The sequence below is a fragment of the Eptesicus fuscus genome, chromosome 2 (assembly GCF_027574615.1).
Source record: "Eptesicus fuscus isolate TK198812 chromosome 2, DD_ASM_mEF_20220401, whole genome shotgun sequence".
In the NCBI taxonomy this organism is placed as follows: domain Eukaryota; kingdom Metazoa; phylum Chordata; class Mammalia; order Chiroptera; family Vespertilionidae; genus Eptesicus; species Eptesicus fuscus.
In genome coordinates this window covers 1,236,471-1,255,634 of record NC_072474.1, presented here as the reverse complement: position 1 = coordinate 1,255,634, position 19,164 = coordinate 1,236,471, and the positions used below count along the sequence as shown (strand labels likewise).

The following is a 19,164-nucleotide window of genomic DNA, read 5'->3' as shown; positions in this document are numbered from 1 at the left end:
TTTGTTAACATAATTTAGCTAAATTGTATTTTTGTGGAAATGTATCCAATTAATCTAGATTGTCAAATTTATTAGTATCAAGGTATTTGTAATAGTGTTTTATTTACCTTATAATGTATGCAGTACCTGCAGTGACACGGCACTGTTAAAAATTTTATCATTTGCTAAGAGATTATTGTTTTAGGTTTTTCAAAGAGCTAAAATGTGTCTTTGTACATTTTTATCTTTTGAACAAATTCTTCTGATTTAATTTATTTTTCTTTATTATCTTCCTTTTGCTGTCTTTGGGTTTAACTTCCTGGGATTTTTTTTTTTTTTCCGTAGAGATGGCAATTTAGATCATTTCTATCCTTGTATCTTTTCTAATATGTGATTTAAAGCTATTTAAAGCTAATATTCTTCTAATATGCTTCAGCTATAGCCACACTTTTGCTATGTCATAATTTCATTACCACTGAAATCAAAACATTTTTCTACTTTTATTGTAATTTAGAAGTATACTGTTTAATTTCCAAACATGAAAATTGTCTAGTTATCTTTATGTTTATGTATAGTTTAATTCAATTCTGCTCAAAGAATATACTCTCAATATTTTCTATCTTTTGAAATTTGTAGGAACTTGCTTTATGGCCCAACATGACTGATTTTGTCAAATGTTCCTTGTGCACTTGAAAAGACTGTAGGCAATTATAGAATGTCAGGTTCAATACATGACAACTAGGTTGTTTTTTAACCTTTGTTTTTCATATCATTTTCATCTTTACTGAATTTTTGTCTGCCAGGTATTAAAGCTATATTAGACTGTTCTAAAGATAAAATTTTTATGTCTCCCTGATAGGTTCACCGTTTTCTCATTATTAAACATCTTTACCTGACATAATGTTTCTTGTCCTAAAGTACACTTTAGTATTATACAGCTACTAGAGGCCCAGTGTGTCCCTCAGCCCAGCCTGCACCCTCTCCAATCTGGGACCCCTCAAGGGATGTCCAACTTCCCTCTCACAATCCAGGATTCCTGGCTCCCAACCGCTCGCCTGCCTGCCTGCCTGAGTGCCCCTAACCGCTTCTGCCTGCCAGCCTGATCACCCCCTAACCACTCCACTGCCAGCCTGATCGACATCTAACTGCTCCCCTGCCCAGCCCAATTGCCCCTAACTGGCCCGGTCCCCTGCCGGCCCGGTCACCCCTAACTGCCCTCCCCTGCAGGCCTGATTGCCCCCACTGCCCTCCCTTTCAGGCCTGGTCCCTCCCAACTGCCCTCCCCTGCTGGCCTGATAGCTCACAACTGCCCTCCCCTGCCGGCCATCTTGTGTCCACATGGGGGTGGCCATCTTGTGTGTTGGAGCGATGGTCTATTTGCATATTACCTCTTTATTAGATAGGACTGGAGGCCCATTGTACGAAGAGATTCGTGCAATAGGCCTACCTTCCCTTGGCTTCCAGCACCGGATTTCCTCCGGCACCTGGGACCCAGGCCTTCACTCCGGCCAGTCTGCCTTCTTTGTCTTTGCTGCAGGCTCCGGCCGGAGTCTGCCATCTTCGTCTTCGCTGCAGGCTCCAGCCAGAGTCTGCCTTCTTCGTCTTCGCTGCAGACTCCGGAGTCTGTAGTCTTATCTTCGCAGGCACTCTGCTCCTGTAGATCCCTTTGCCCCCCGCCCTCCCTCTCATAGCAGGCGTCCTGCCCCGCCTGGCCACTCCGCGCCTGGAGCATCTGGGAGGCCACCATCTTTGGCCTTCTAATTTTCATACTCACTCTGGCTGTGGGTGTTCCGGAGGTACGGTCAATTTACATGTTTTTCTATTATTAGGTAAGATACCACCTTTCTACTGGCTACTCTTTCCATCCTATATCTATCTATCCTTTGCTTTCAACTTATATCTATCTTTATATTTAAGCATATCTGTTATAAACAGGTTATCACTGAAATCTTTCAGTTGGTTTTAACCTGATGTTGTAATTCGAAGTATTTGGTCTATTAACATTTTTTTATTTTCAATATGCTGTTTATTTATTACTAGAGGCCTGGTGCACGAAATTCATGCACTCAGGGGTGTCCCTCAGCCAAGCCTGAGCCCTCTCACAGTCTGGGAGCCCTCAGGGGATATCCAACTGACAGCTTAGGGGAGCAAGCCTAAGCTGTCAGTTGGACATCCTTAGCGCTGATGCAGAGGCAGGAGAGGCTCCCACCATTGCTGCTACGCTCACCAGCCATGAGCCCTGCTTCTGGCTGAGCAGTGCTCCCCCTGTGGGAGCGTACTGACCACCAGGGGGCAGCTCCTGTGTTGAGTGTCTGCCCCCTGTGGTCAGTGCGCGTCATAATGACTGGTCGTTCCGCCATCGGGCCAAAACTGGCTCTTTAACATCCCCTGAGGGGTCCTGGATTGTGAGAAGGCACAAGCCAGGCCAAGGGACCCCACCGGGGCACGATCGGGGCCAGGGAGGGACATGGGAGGTTGGCCAGCCGGGGACAGACCATGGGAGGGCTCCAGGGCATGTCCAGCACATCTTGCTCAGCCCCAATCAGCCGAACCCCAGCAGCAAGCTAACCTACCAGTCAGAGTGTCGGCCCCCTGGTGGTCAGTTACATCATAGCCACTGGTCGACGTCTGCCCCCTGGTGGTCAGTGCAAGTCACAGTGAGCGGTTGAGTGGCTTTAGCATATTATTTGCATATTACGCTCTGATTGGTTGAATGGCCAACTGGACAACTGGACACTTAGCATATTAGGCTTTTATTATATAGGATAGCTTTGGACAAGTTTTTCTTTCTTTTTAAAAAATTTTCAATTACATTTGATGTGCAATATATTAGTTTCATGTGTATAACATAGTATTTAGCCATTTATATAACCTATGAAGTGATAACCCAGGTAAGTCTAGTACCCACCTGACACCATACAGTTATTACAATATTAACTATACTAGAGGCCCGGTGCATGAAATTCGTGCACAGAGGGGGGTTGTCCCTCAGCCCAGCCTGTACCCTCTCCAATCTGGGACCCATCAAGGGATGTCCGACTGGGACCCATCAAGGGCAGTCGGACATCCCTCTCACAATCCAGGACTGCTGGCTCCCAACAGCTTGCCTGCCTGCCTTCCTGATTGCCCCTAACCGCTTCTGCCTGCCAGCCTGATCACTCCCTAACCACTCCGCTGCCAGCCTGTTTGCCCCCAACTTCCCTCCTCTGCTGGCCTGGTCACCCCTAACTGCCCTCTCCTGCAGGGTTGATCACCTCCAACTGCCCTCCCTTGCAGGCCTGGTCCCTCCCAAACTGCCCTCCCCTTGCTGGCCTGGTCCCTCACAACTGTCCTCCCTTGCAGGCCGGGTGCCTCCCAACTGCCCTCTCCTGCTGGCCATCTTGTGGTAGCCATCTTGTGTCCACATGGGGGCAGGATCTTTACCACATGGGGCAGCTATATTGTGTGTTGCAGTGATGATCAATCTGCATAGTACTCTTTTATTAGATAGGACAGAGGCCTGGTACAGGGGTGGGGGCCAGCTGGTTTGCCCTGAAGGGTGTCCCTGATCAGGGTGGGGTTCCCTTGGGGTGTGGGGCTTATTCAGTTATTCAGTGTCTGGTAAGTTAATGTTCAAGAAAAAAATGTTAATTTTTATTAAACTTTTCTATTATTTTATGTTAACGATTATTCATTTATTTCAGCTCTTTCTATTCAGAAACCTACATTTCTATGAAAATTGAAGCTTTTGTTTTTTTTTGCGGCCCACATAAATTTAAACCTTGTTTATATGGCCAGTGTTAGCCTTTGAGTTTGACATGCCTGTCTTAGAGAAATGTCTTTTCAAGGTCTCTGTCCAGTTTTTAATTGAATTGGCTTTTTTTTGGGGGGGGAGGGGTTTGGTGTGTGTGTATTTTAAGTTGGATGAGTTCCTTATATATTTTGAATATTAACCCATTATCAGATATATCATTGATGAATATATTCTCCTATTCAGTAGGTTGTCTTTTTGTTTTATTGATGGTTTCCTTTGCTATGCAAAAATTTTTAGTTTGGTGTGTTCCCATTTGTCTTTCTTTTGTTTCCGATGCCTGAAGAAATATATCAGAACAAAAATATTGCTAAGAGGAATGTCAGACATTTTACTGCCTATGTTTTCTTCTAGGAATTTTATGGTTCTGAGTCTAACATTCAAGTTTTTAAACCATTAAGAGCTTTTTCTCGTATATGGTGTAAGAAGGTGGTCTAGTTTCTTTCTGATAGACAAGAAAATTTCTATCTTTTTACCTATTATTTGAACATTCTAATAAAAAAAATTTTAAGTACATATCTGACAAGTCAGTAATTGGATCATCGGTGAGTCTATTGATATTGTCTGTTTTTCTCTTGGTCTCATTTCTTAATGTCTGATATTATACATAAACCAATTATAAAAGCTCTGGATGATGTTATCTCTCTTTATAGAGGATTCACCCTATCTCTCTGGTAAGTAGCCATGATTTGTCTACTAATTTGGAACCAACGAAAATTCTATAAGCTATAGACAGCATGCACACACATTTATATTGTAGTTCAGATTTGCATAGTATTGTTACAATTGTCTGTATACTACTAATAAGTAAGAAAATGTGATCTAATATTGTACAAAGCATATATACATCAATAAAAGCCTGAAATCTTTCAAAAACGGTTGCTTCCTTGAAGCATGAGACACCCAAGTACATGTTCAGTATCTTTTCGATCTCTGTGTATCCACCAACTAAATGGTGCATTTTGATGTTCATGTTAATATATTTAATTGTAAACTACCACTTTTAAGACAACTCCTAGGAAGACGTATGAGTGTTTAATGAAGTAGAAAACCTTTAAAAGTAGTGTTTTAATATATTGTAGAAGAATTAGTTTAGTAGCTCCTATGTAGTGAAGGTAAATGTAGTTCCAGGAAAATCAATTCAGTTATATATAAATACTAGCTTTCCCATTGCAGGAAAAATCCTGCAATAGGATTTCCTGCTGCACTCTACCCCGCCTCCGTTCCTTCCTTGCCGCCTGCCCCGCCTTCTCCTCCAGCCCGCCCGCGTTTCCCTTCGGCCCCGGCCCCGCCTCCGCTCCGCCCTTGCCGCCGGCCCCGCCTTCTCCTCCAGCCCGCCTGCGTTTCCCTTCGGCCCCGGCCCTGCCTCCGCTCCGCCCTTGCCACCTGCCCCGCCTTCTCCTCCAGCCCGCCTGCGTTTCCCTTCGGCCCCGGCCCCACCTCCGCTCCGCCCTTGCCGCCGGCCCCGCCTTCTCCTCCAGCCCGCCTTCGTTTCCCTTCGCCCACGGCCCTGACTTCGCTCCTCCCTTCTCCTCCCCCTGCCCCCCTGGCTTGCTTGCTTCTTCGAAGCTTTACTCCCTTTTGCAGCTCTTGGCTTCTTTCGACACTGTCTTGATATGCAAATTAGCCGCCATCTTTGTTGGGGTAATTTGCATACTCGTCCTGATTGGTTGGTGGGCGTGGCTTGGCTGGTGGGCGTGGCTTAGGTGTAGCGAAGGTGTGGTCAATTTGCATATTTGTCTATTATTAGATTAGATATATCTTTCTATATGTTTATGCTGGATCATGACATAAAATGTATATTTCTTACTGTGATTTGTGGTCAAACGTTTAAAACCCACTGCTCTATAAAACTATGAAAGAGGCCTTGGTTTCTTTTCATGAGGCACAAAAAAACAACAGATCTGTTAATTATTACTCATAGGTAATAACTTCTTACCTTTTTAGAACACTTGGCTGTGGTTTTCAGACAGCACTTCTTATGGCAAGCATACTTGCATACTGAAAAACAGGTTAAGAATGCAGAATTTTTAGAAGTCTGAGCATCATTGACAAGAACTTAAACAATTTATGTTTATTTTGGATATAAATTTTTTTCTTTAGATTCCATAATATCATATATATGCTTTGTACAATATTAGAAAGAAAAAAATTTAACCCATCCTTTATAAGTTCAATTTACTTATTTAACCCATTCTATTTGGAAATATAAAGTTGAAAAATATGCCTAAAGTTTCTAAACAATGTCTATACTTTTAAAAATTCTGCCCATCATTCCCGCCTCCTTTCCCATATTACAGTAGAATATTTATCTGTCTCTCTGGTTTGATTCACAAATTATTTATGTTCCCCTCACTTTACAATCTGCTAAAATGCCAGAAATAGCTACATTTGCAAACATTCCAATGGGTAAGGAAGGCATTACTGCCACGCTTACTGAAATAAAAACAAATTAACACATAAGGTATAAGAAAGGCCTTAAAGTCCAGAATAGAACTCTGAAGATCAAAACATAAAAATATCATTTGTGTTTGGGAATATAAGATAAAGAAAAGGTTCAGAGCATAAATAACATCTTAGAGCAGGAGAAAACAGGGTGTCTGGGCAGGTGGGAAGAGGCACACCAAGAGGAAGATACTAAGAACACAGCTGGCCTATGTCATTTTGCTATACAAGCTCCAGCACTTGCATATTATATCCTTGACCTCCAATAGTTTAACTTGCAGTGTTTCAAGGCCAAGATCAAGTAAGGACATCATTGACTGGAGAAATCACCAGTATAGTCACAAAGAAAGTAATTCTACTCAGAAATCAAACCAAGCCCACCCAAGTCATAAAAAAGCAGATTCTTTACATTTTCAGTTTCAAATCAGAGATAAAATTATACCAAATCAAAAGGAATCAGACTAACATTAGTCACTATAGCTTTTTAAATAATACAAAAGGAAACAATTGTTGAAGCATAGAACATGTGAACATATCTAGCAATAGTGGTGATCTGGCTGTGGTGAAGATGACTTTTATGCTTGTCACCTTACTAGACCAGCCCTTAGTAAATAAACCCTCACAGGATTACTGACAGCACCAGAGTAGATCCATGAAGTGACAGGAATGAAAAAAGATCTTCTGTAAGCCAGAACCAAGTTGACCTACACAAAGTCCCAACTTACAATCTAGGATTTATATATTCTGATGAAAGGATTACAGTAGAAAAAAGTACCCTTTTAGGTTATAATCTAAGAATTCATGAGGTAATTAATCCATTCTATAGGTCCATCTACATTAACATATATTTATTACAACTTATAATATGCCAAAACTGTTTTAGGCACTGGTGATATAGAAGAGACAGATGAGTTTCCCAACCTTATAGAACATACATTCTAGTGGGACAAACAAACAAGAACATAAATGAATGCCTAATATAATCTTGAGTGGCGATAAGTCCTATAAAAGATTTTTAAAGTTGAGTAATGGGACAGAGAATTAGGGGACCGGGTGGCATCTTAGGTAGAGAATAAGGAAAGAGCTCTCTAAGAGGTAACATTTGAGTAGAGACATAAATTAACTGAAATAGTAAAGTCCTATTAATATCTAGAAGAAAAGCATTTCAGATAGAGTGAGCTGCAAGTACAGTGACCAAAAACATCAACATATCTGGATTGGCTACTAAGGGTAGAGAGATAAGACGTTAGAGAATTAGAAACAGTGACACAAGAAAACTAAGGGAACTCTGCCCGTGTGGCTCAGTTGGTTGGAGCACTGTCCCATATGGTGTCTTCAATTGCCGGTCAGGGCAATGTATTTCTCTCACACTGATGCTTCTCTCTCTCTCTCTCTCTCTCTCTCTCTCTAAAGTAAATTAAATTTTTTTTAAGTAGAAGAGGCCTTTAAAAAAAAAAAGAAGGGAAATAGAAATGTCAAGCAGTTAAAAAATCCCTCCAAGATCTCGTACTTACATTTGCAAACAGAGGCTCGGTCCATGATCCATATCAGAGAAGAGCAGTGCTCGCAGTAGGTAGGAATGCTGTACTGAGTGGCCTTGAAGATGTGACCGTTGTGCTCTTCCACCTGAATGAAAGAATACAGCTACTTATGTAAAAGCCAACAGTGAACGTTGTCCTCACATGGTCACTCATTAGGAAACCCTTCAATCCCTTATTAAGTCCCTTTGAGTACTTATTCCACAAGGAAAATTATGATCTTATCTATAATAATAAAAGCATAATATGCAAATTAACCAAATGACCAAACAGCAGAACGACCATCCAGATGATCTTCCAGATGACCTTTCAGACGACCAAACTATGACACCCACTGTTGTCAGGCCAGCCAAGGTGGGTGCGATGCGATTGGTCGGGGGCCCAGCCATCGCCCATGATCGCCCTGCAGAGGAAGGCCCAGGCCACCAACCAGCGGGCTGTGGAGGGTGGGCGATCCATCTCAGCACCCTGGCCGGGTGGACAGGGCCTACATCTTTGGGGTGATTGATGGCAGAGCCCCTGCCAGGTGGGCGGGGCCTGCCTCTTTGGGGTGAACAATTGCGGGGTCCTGGACGGCAAGAGGGCACAGGCTGGCTGAGGGTCCCCCCCAGTGCACGTATTTTGTGCACCGGCCTCTAGTAAGAAATAAAATAAAAGTAAAATACGTGTTCTCTGCTTTCAAAAAGCTAACAATTTTAGTAGAGAAACAAGACTAACTTAATATGAAAATCAGAAAGCAATGCTATAAACACATAAGAGTTAGCTTAAGTGAGTCTAATCAGCATGTTAAATTAAAAGCAGCAGTTCTTGAATTCTTATTTTTAACCTCAAAAACCTTTTGCACTTTTGAAAATTACTGACAACCTCAAACATAAGATACCTACTGATATTTACTACCGTATCAGTATGAAATAATTTTAAGTATTTATCCAATTCATTTAAAATTAACACTAAACATATTACATGTTAACATAAATAACATTTTGATGAAAACTATATCTTTAAAATAAAAAAAAGTAATGACAAAAAAGGGTATTGTTTTAACTTTTTGTAGATCTCTTTAATATCTGGCTTAATAAAAGACACGTGCATCTCATATCCCCATCTTCATTCAACCTGTTGGCAGGTACAGTTTAGTTTGGAAGATACAAAAAAAATCCAGGTCCACACAGATATAAAATTGATAAAAATAAAAGAATACTTTAATTGTCCTTTTAGATAATACTACGTCAAACCTCTACAAATGATACCTTAAAGGTTAATTGAAATATGGAAACTAAAACCACACCAATGAACACTTCATGCTCTCTGACATTAAAATCATTTTCCCGGCTTCACTAAAATTTACAACTTTTACTCTAAGTACCATTAAGAAAATAAAAAGATAAGCCACAGACTTGAGAAGATATTTACAATCATATAGCTGATAAATAACTTCTATCTAGAATATATGAAGAATGGTTACAACTCAAAAATAAGAAGATAATTTTAAAATGGGCAAAACATTGTATAGACAGTTTATTAAAGAAGTACAAATGGCCAACAGGCACATGAAAATACACTCAAAATCATCACTAATCAGGAAAATGCAAATTAAAACCATGATGAGATACTGTTTCACACTCACTGGAATGGCTACAATTTAAAAAGACAATAATGACTTTTGGTGAGAATGTGGAGAGACTGGAACCTTCAGATACTGCAGCTGGGACTGTAAAATGGTAGTCATTTGGAAAACAGTTAAGCATTGTTTGAAAATATTCAACGTAGAGTTATCGTATGACCCAGAAATTCTATTCTTAGGTTTACATCCAAAAGAACTGAAAACATATGTTCTCACAAAAAATATTCATAAACACAAATATTCACATAGCAGCATTTTTATAATACCCCAAAAGTGGAAATAACTTAAATACCCATCAAATGATAAAAGGATAAATAAATGTGTAATATCCACATAATGGGTTAGTAGTATTTCTGCACCAAAACCCACCAAACTACTGATATACATAACTTGAATGAACCGCAAAAACATTATACTAAGAAGCCACATGCAAAAGGCCACACATTGTATGATTCCACTAATATGAAATGTCCAGAAAATGCTAAAATATAAAAACAAAAAGTAGATCAGTAGTTGCCTATAACTGGGAATTGTAAAGGGCAATGCCTGCAAATTGGCATAAAAAATCCTCTTAGGGTAATGTAAATGCTCTAAAATTGGATTGAGGTAATGGTTATAACTATAAATTTATTGAAAATAGCTGAACGGTATTCTTAGAAGGGATAAATTACATTGTAATTAAATTTAACTCAATAAAGCTCTTTTAAGAAACATTTTTATCTATCCTACACTTTAAATGGACATGATTTTATAGTATTATACAGTAATGATTCAGAAAATACTGGTTCACAGAGTTGTGTGGCCCTTCCAAACGTTGACACATTTTAATACACACTATCAGAAAGTGATATTATTCATATTATCAACAATCTCATTAGAAGATTCTCTACTAGAAAATTGTCATGCTCACAGTGGGAAATAAAAGTTTTCCACAATTCTAATATTTGCTTGAAATCTCAAACTTTACCACTTATAATATAGTCAGGTGTTTTCTTTGAAGTGAGAGGGTCACTTTGTTCATTTGCAGAAAATGTCTGCCAAATACCTAAGTCTAAATAAGTATAGCTTATTAATAAAGAAAAAGTGATTTCTATTTAAAAAGTGGATAAAGACACATGTTGATAGAAAAGACTGTACACAAATATTCCTAGTATCATTACTCTAGCTAAAAAGTAGAAAAACCCAAGTCCATAAACTGATGAATAGATAAAGAAAGTGTAGTATAATCTATACAATAGAATACAATCCTACCTAATAATAGACAAATATGCAAATTGACCGTACCTTCGCTATGCCCACGATTGGCCAGGAGGCGCAAGGGGGGGGGGCAGGACTCAGGGTGGCCAGGGTGGCCGATTGGGCCGGCGGGACGCTGAACTCGCGTTGCCAGCGGCGGCGCGAGCTCCGCGTCTGCGCCACGGCTGTGCTGCGGCACAGAAGGGGCCTCTGGGGCAGCAAGCTCACGTCCCACCGCGGACCATCAAAAGCGTGGGAGCTGGGTGCCTGTCCGCTCAGGCACCAGGCCTTTCAGAAGCCTCCAGCACGGCGGAGACTTCTGAAAGGCCTGGTGCACCAGCGGACAGGCACCCAGCTCCCCCGTGATCGAAAGCGAAAGCGTGTAGGGGACCCTACAAGTGCATGATTTAATCATGCACTGGGCCTCTAGTTTGGCTATAAACAGGAATAAAGTATCATACATGCTACAATATGCACGAATCTTGAAAACAATAAGTGAAAGAAGATGGATCTAAAAGATCAATATTGATTTTTTTTTCAATATGAAATGTCCCTAATAGGCAAATCCACAGAGACAGAAAGTAGATTAGTGGTTGACAGGACTGGGGGAAGACAGAATGGAGAATGACTTCTCAGTGGTGATAGTTACCCAATGTAGTGAATACAGTCATGTGCTGCTTAAGATGGGGATACATTCTGAGAAAATGCGTCATTAGGTTATTTCATCACCGTGGGAATATCATAGAATGCACTTATGAAAACCTAAATGGAATAGCCTACTACATGCACAGCCTATATGGTATAGTCTATTGCTCCTAGGCTACAAATCTATACAACATGTTACTGTACTGAATACTGTAGGCAACTGTAACACAATGCTAAATATTTATGTATGTAAACATATATAAACACAGAAAAGGTATAATCTATACTAATAAAAGGGTAATATGCTAATTAGGGCAGATGTCCTCCGGACGCCCATCAGAACAAAGCCGCAGCGACTGCCTGAGGCTCAGGCAAGTCACAGATGGTGGCTGCCATTGCCCAAGGCCGGCCCGAGGCTCAGGTAAGCCGTGGATGGTGGCTGCCACTGCCCAGGCCACCAGTGGCAGCAGCAGCAACAGGGTGATGGGGCTGGCGCCATCCCCTGATCTGCCAGGTCACCTCTGGCACAGGGAGGCCAGATTGCGGCTTAGGCTGGGGGCCGAGGCAGAGGCGGTTAGGGGTGATCAGGCTGGCAGGGGCAAGGTAGGAGCAATCAGGCCAGCAGGGGGGCAAAGTAGGGGCGATCAGGCCAGCAGGGGGGCAAGGTAGGGGCGATCAGGCTGGCAGGGGGACAATGTAGGGGCAATCAGGCCAGCAGGGGGGCAAGGTAGGGGCAATCAGGCTGGCAGGGGGGCAGTTAGGGGCGATCAGGCAGGCAGGCAGAGGGGTTAGGGGCAATCCAGCAGGCAGATAGGCAGAGGAGTTAGGGGAGATCAGGCAGGCAGAGGGGTAAGGGGTGATCAGGCAGAGAGGTTAGGGTCGATCAGGCAGGCAGGCAGGTGAGAGGTTAGGAGCCAGTGGTCCCACATTGTGAGAGGGATGCCCGACTGCCGGTTTAGGCCAGAATCCTGTGGGATCAGGCCTAAACTGGCAGGGATCGGGCCTAAACCAGCAGTCAGATATCCCCTATGGGGTCCTAGATTGGAGAGGGTGCAGGCCGGACTGAGGGGACCCCCCCTCCCATGCACAAATTTCGTGCACTGGGCCTCTAGTCCTATCTAATAAAAGGGTAATATGCAAATTAACCATCACTCCATCACAAAGATAGCAGCGCCCATAGCCACAAGATGGTGGTGCCCAGTCCTCTCAGCCCCGCTGGAATCCCCCAGTCCTGGGTGGCGGCTGCTGAGAGCGGGCAGCATGAGCGGCCTGGCGGAATGATTGCTTCGTCGCCATGGTGACGAGGCAAGCATTCCACCCTTGCCCGCAGAGAGCCTCTGGCCAGGCCAGGGCACAGAACGCTTGCCTCGTCATCCTGGTGACGAGGCAAGCGTTCCGCGCCCAGTCGCGGATGGGCCTCTGGGCCACAGAGAGCCTCTGGGCAGCGGGCGCAGAGAAGCCACGCCTCGCAGAGAGCTACTGGTGCACGGATTCATGCGCAGGGCTACTAGTATAGTGTAAAAGATAAGAAATGGTACATATGAAAAAAAGAAAAGAAATGGTACATATGTATAGAGCATTCATGAATGGAGTTTGCTGGACTGGATGTTGCTCTGGGTGAATCATTGAGTGAATAGTGAGTGAATATGAAGGCCTAGGATATTAATGTAAACTATAAACATTGTACACTTAAGCTACACCAAATTTATAAAACAACCCCAGATTAAATGAAGCATAAGAGAAAATGATGCAATCTAGAGACACAGTAAACGTGAGATGTATGAGGCACATCATACTGTTTTAAAACCAAGTTTTTTTAATAAGTTTTTTGAATAAGTATACTCTAAAAATAACAATAAGTAATATAGTACAATAAAGAAACCAGTAACAGTCATTTATTATCATCATCAAGTATTACGTACTGTACACAATTGTATGTGCTATACTTTTTACTGGCAGCACAGTAGATTCATTTACACCATCACCACCATAGGCATATGAGTAAAGGGTTGTGCTCTGACATTATGAAAGTTCTGACTTCACTAGGCAATCAGACTTTCTCAGCTCCATTATATTACTACAGGCCCAGTGCACGAAATTCATGCACTGGGGAGGGGGAGTGTCCCTCAGCCCAGCCTGCACCCTCTCCAATCTGGGACCCCATGGGGAATGTCTGACTGCCGGTTTAGGCCCGATCCCTGTGGCATTGGGCCTAAACTGGCAGCCAGACATCCTTCTCACAATCCGGGACTGCTGGCTCCCAACCGCTCGCCTGCCTGCCAGCCTGATTGACACCTAACTGCTCCCTTGTAGGCCTGGTCACCCCCAACTGCCATCCCCTGCAGGCCTGGTCCTCTCCAACTGCCCTCCCCTGCAGGCCTGGGTCCCCCCAACTGTCCTCCCTTGCAGGCCTGGTCACTCCCAACTTACCTCCTCTGCTGGCCTGATCGCCTCCAACTTACCTCCTCTGCCGGCCTGATCGCCCCCAACTGCCCTGCCTTGCAGGCCTAGTCCCTCCTAACTGCCCTCCCCTGCTGGCCCGATCACCCACAACTGCCCTCCCTTGCTGGCCATCTTGTGGCAGCCATCTTGTGTCCACATGGGGCGGCCATCTTGTATGTTGGAGTGATGGTCAATTTGCATATTACCTCTTTATTATACAGGACTAGAGGCCCAGTGCATGAAATTCATGCACTAGGGGGGGGGGGGAGTGTCCCTCAGCCCAGCCTGCACCCTCTCCAATCTGGGACCCCTCGAGGGATGTCCGACTGCCCGTTTAGGCCTGATCAGGCCTAACTGCCCTCCCCTGCAGACCTGGTCCCACCCCTAACTGCCCTCCCCTGCAGGCTTGATCCCCCCCAGCTGCCCTCCCCTGCAGGCCTAGTCCCCTCCAACTGCTCTCCCCTGCAGGCCTGGGTCCCCCCCAACTGCCCTTCCCTGCAGGCCCAGTCGCCCCCAGCTTCCCTCCTCTGCCGGCCTGGTCACCCCTAACTGCCCTCCCCTGCTGGCCTGATCGCCCACAACTACCCTCCCTTGCAGGCCTGATCCCTCCCAACTGCCCTCCCCTGCTGGTCATCTTGTGGTGGCCATCTTGTGTCCACATGGGGGCAGCCATCTTGTGTGTTGGAGTGATAGTCAATTTGCATATTACTCTTTTATTAGATAGGATTATTATACAGGATAGTTTAGTGGCTTTGAAGTCAGCCAGCCATTTTAGGGAGCCACCATTGATAACAAGTCAAATCACAAAAGACAAAGCCACATCTCATTCCAAATATTTTAAAGCCAAAAATGATTACACTATAGGCAACTGATAAACATATTCCTTAAACATATCCACATAAATACGGTATGATATGCTTTAGACTGCTGGTCTAAAAATTACTTTTTTTATAATATAAAAGACTATGACTTACTAAATCAGTTTCTTTTTTCCTTCTTTTCTTTCTGTCTGTTTTTGGCACCTGGTGGGAAATAAATACAGAAACTGTGATATAACAAAGACCAACATACTTTCTTACTTCTTTGCAAATGCTAAGATTTTTTGCTCAAAAGGTAACAGAGTAAGCAAATGTGAGAAATTTTGACGTTTTCTAAAACAGTATTCATAAAAACAACAGAATGAAAGGATACTTCAGAAATTATTTTCCTTTTAAATCTCAGTTCTGTCCAGAAACCACATCATATTAATTTAAATGACTTTATTTTACTCATTAATTAAATGATTACTGATGACAAAGATTGCACTTTCCCTATTTTGGCTCTAGAAAACTCACTAACCCAGAGCTAAATATAAAAAAACTAGCATTTGAAATACAAAAAAGTTCCTTTATATATGACATTTCCTGATAACCATAGTATAGAACTACTGAAGCCTAACCTTTTAAAATTATAAACAAAGACTGTATAAGCCTAGTAAGAATCTTCTGCATAACATAAAGACCTTAACCTAGATCTAGAACAGAAGAACTTCTAAGGATTTATTTGTATCTGACTACTTCAAAAATGATTTAAGATAGTTTCTAAATCTAAACACAATATAGCCAGAATAACTGAAAATAAAATTTAACATAACAAAAAGGATTAATAGTATTCCTAATACCTAATAATTAGATAATATTAATACCTAGTAATTCAGTATCCCAGCTAATTATTTAAGCTGGGATACTAAAAGGAAAAACATTGATAACTTTTTCTAAGCCTGCTACTCCTCTGTAACATGGATTTCATAATAGTTATTTAATAGGGCTGAAGCAAGAATTAAATAAAACACTAAACACCTAGACCAATTCCTGGTACTTAATAAAGATTATTATTGTTCTACAGATTCCCAGAAACACACATTTCCTAAAACCTAATTCAAGGAGAAATGTAATTTGTGGGTCCTCATGTAAAGGTCCTAGATGATACAGTGAATCATACCTTCAACAACTGTTTTACCAAAGAAAATTCATGTAATGACCTCTATCAAAGCTGAAGGTATAATCTTGAGGGAACATTAAATTTTATCTCAGTGAAGAATGTATTAATGTATTAAATAACACATTTAGAAATATGGTCTGATGAACTTATCAGACATAATGGAGTTTGTTAAATCTCAAGTAATGCTAAGCTGACATTTCACTGTAATATTTTTCTCAAATATCAGATGTCCCAAACAGACTCTTAAGCAGAGTTAATAACTGAGCCCTTTAAGAAATCAAAATATAACATACTTACCTTTGGGGGTATACAATCCAAAGTCTTGAATTCATTCATATATTCATCTAAAAACACTTTAAAAGTGTTGACCCAAACTCTGACTGGAGATTCTCTCCAATCTCGCTGCTCAAGTCTCATGGTCTTTTCCAGAATCTGCTCAAATAGTGCATAAAGGTCTTTATACCGTATGCTTTTCCCATCATCTATCTAATAAGCAATAAAAGAAGAAATTTAAGGTTTTTAGGAAGAAATTCTTTCATATAGAAGATTGATTCAATTTGCATGGGGTTAATATTCAGAATAAAAATTAGAAACCTGATAACTTTCTAATGGGCATGCCCATGAGGTCATGTGGTACTTATCTAGATATAAATTCCTATTATACTGTGAAATATCTGCTGAGTAAAACCTGCTAAATTTTAGTAAAATACTGAACAGTTTAAAGAATGTAGTAATTTGAAAAAGTCCTGGGAGTTTCTCCCATAGTCTGGCATTATAAAATAAATTTTCTAAAACACAACCAATATCATATGAAAGCATAAAGTAAATCTGAAAGTGATATAAACTGATAGGTAGAAATCAGTAAACAAAACTACTCTAATTCCACTGGAAAAAACTGTATAATAATTCCACACATGTAAGAATTAGAATCTAGAACGAAAGGATTATGAAAAGTCAAAATAGTAGAGTCCATGGGTAATATCCAGAATATCTAAATTCAATATCTTAAGAAGATGAAAATATACCCAGGAGGGAGAAAAAGAAAACTACTTAAGGAAATTTGAGGAAGCTACTAATCTGAGATCAGTCAGTATGCTTTTCCCTAGCTATACCTAAAACAAAATCAGGGAACCGAAGAAATCTCTAGTTGAACATGGCCTCTGTATTATCTTCTACAGTATTGACAAATTTTTCATATGTTGGTCTACAAAATATATACTAATACTGCCCAACTTACCGCCAATGCAGATGAATAAAAGCTGAAGATATTCTGCCGGAATTCTTTCAGGGCTTTTTTAAATACAACATCCACTAGTGTGTCTTTCTTGCTGTCTTCATTATCTAGGTCATTCATCTGGGGACCACAGAAAGAGTTTTTGTACTGAATCAAGTAATTGAAAAGAGGTAAATGAAATAGTAAACACATATAACTGCCCTGAAAGTGCAAGCCACTGCTATTATAGGTAAAAGCACGACTAAATAGCCAAAGTGTCATTATTGCTAGATGATTTTCTAATGTCCTTTCTAACATTTATGATTCTATAGTTCTACCAGAAAAACAACTCCAAGTATGCAATGACAAGCCTCGTCTTCACATATGTAATATATAACATGACAGTTACAGTAAAATTCTGTTTACCCAGACTGACTAATGTATATTATATTATTTACACCTTTCTCGAAAAGACCATTTAAGTTAATAAAGCATATGTCTCCTTGATCTCTAGGGGCCATATCCTGATATACACAAGTATTCCATAGTCAAAGCTGCTCAGGGGCCTAATTCAGCATTCAAAGTGTACCTTTTTCAGAAGAAATTCATCCATGTTCTTTAAATCACTGGCACTTTCTATGATCTGGACAGAGTCATTTTGCCAATGCATAGATTCCAAAGTCACGCCGCTGATCTTCACACTTTGCTTACGCTTTGCCTTTGGAGAGGGCTCTTTATTCTCTTTGAACTCCTTCTGGCAACTACCAGGCAATTCTGGGCTCAAAGGAGGTGTTGGGTGATACTGAGCTAATTCTACAATTCAAGAGAGAGTAGCCAAAAAGAAAAGAAATTTAGTAAAAATAATGAAATCTCCACATCCTTAAGTTCCTTTAGTAAGTCACTGTAAGAAGCACATGTAAATGTTTGAAAGCAAAATAATAATAATGTTTGAGGCCAGGCAGTTAAACAATAAATCCAGACTGCACATTTGTACATAAAATGTATTTAAGAATGACCACTTTTCTTTTTTAAAAAAAATAAATTCTTATTTATTTCAGAGAGTAAGGGAAAGACAGAGATACAGAAACATCAATGATGAGAATCATTCATCAGCTGCCTCCAACACTAGGGATAGAGTCTGCAACCTGGGCATAGTGCTCTGACCAGGAATCGAACCCTGATCTTCTGGTTCATAGTTTGACGCTCAATAACTGATCCACCACAGCCAGGCAAGAATGACCACTTTTCAATAAAAATGCTATCTATCCTGTCTTCCTAAGGTTTGATACTGAAAACCTGAATGGAGGTATCTTATAGGACTGAAGCCAGTGCCAAGGAAAAGACAGAAGAGCACAAAAATCACACTAGCATGTTAAATGCTGTTAACCCAGTCATAATTTTACTGTATTTATTTGAAAGAACATCAGCTATATAAAACTCGAACAAACAAGTGAAGTTTGATTATTACTTCTGCCCAATGATAATTAAAAAGCTACAATCTTAACTTTTATACACACATCCTTATGAAGCAAATACACAATGAAGACTGCCAATAAAATATGCTTCAAATAGGGGCTAAAGCCATGAATGCTTCAGTAATGATATCTGAACTTAGTTTGACAACCTGTTTAGGGAGCCAGGTAACAACTGGTTCACTTCTACTTCGATCTCTTTTGCATTTGGGATTTTCTTATATATCTTCCACATAACTGTCTGAATTTCCCAGAGAATTCCTGGAATGAACTTGGCTTTGTTTTATATATAATACTAGAGGCCTAGTGCATGAAATTTGTGCACGGGAGGGGGAATCCCCTCAGCCCAGTCTGCACCCTCTCCAATCTTGGACCCCTCGTGGGATGTCCGACTGCCGGTTTAGGCCCAAAGCCGGGGATCGGGCCTAAACCATCAGTCAGACATCCCTCTCATAATCCGGGACCACTGGCTCCTAACTGCTCATCTGCCTGCCTGCCTGATCGCCCCTAACTTCCTCCCCTGCCAGCCTGATCACCCCTAACTGCCTCTGCATGCCGACCTGATCGCCCCTAACTGCCCCCCATGCTGGCCTGGTCACCCTCAACTGCCCCCGCCCCCACCAGCCTGGCTGCCCCCAACTCCCCCCCACCGGCCTGGTCGCCTCTTACTGCCCCCCCACTGGCCTGGTTACCCCCAATTGCCCCCTTCTGCCAGCCTGGTTGCCCCTAAATGCCCCCCCACGCTGGCCTAGTTGCCCCTTACTGCCCATCCTGCTGGCCTGGTCACTTCCAACTGCCCC

At 41.8% G+C, this 19,164-nt stretch overlaps 1 protein-coding gene across 1 annotated transcript in view; it reads right to left on the bottom strand.

Moving 5' to 3' along the window:
* The window catches only part of MYO9A (myosin IXA), a 321,663-nt gene that overhangs the window by 40,993 nt on the left and 261,506 nt on the right, over window positions 1-19,164 (bottom strand). Inside the window, exons 29-34 of the mRNA XM_008151369.3 lie at window positions 17,482-17,705; window positions 16,917-17,033; window positions 15,977-16,165; window positions 14,674-14,721; window positions 7,729-7,840; window positions 5,709-5,770 (exon numbers count right to left, since the gene is read on the bottom strand). Of these exons, the coding sequence (XP_008149591.2) occupies window positions 5,709-5,770; window positions 7,729-7,840; window positions 14,674-14,721; window positions 15,977-16,165; window positions 16,917-17,033; window positions 17,482-17,705 (752 nt within the window). The remainder of the gene's footprint in view (window positions 1-5,708; window positions 5,771-7,728; window positions 7,841-14,673; window positions 14,722-15,976; window positions 16,166-16,916; window positions 17,034-17,481; window positions 17,706-19,164) is intronic.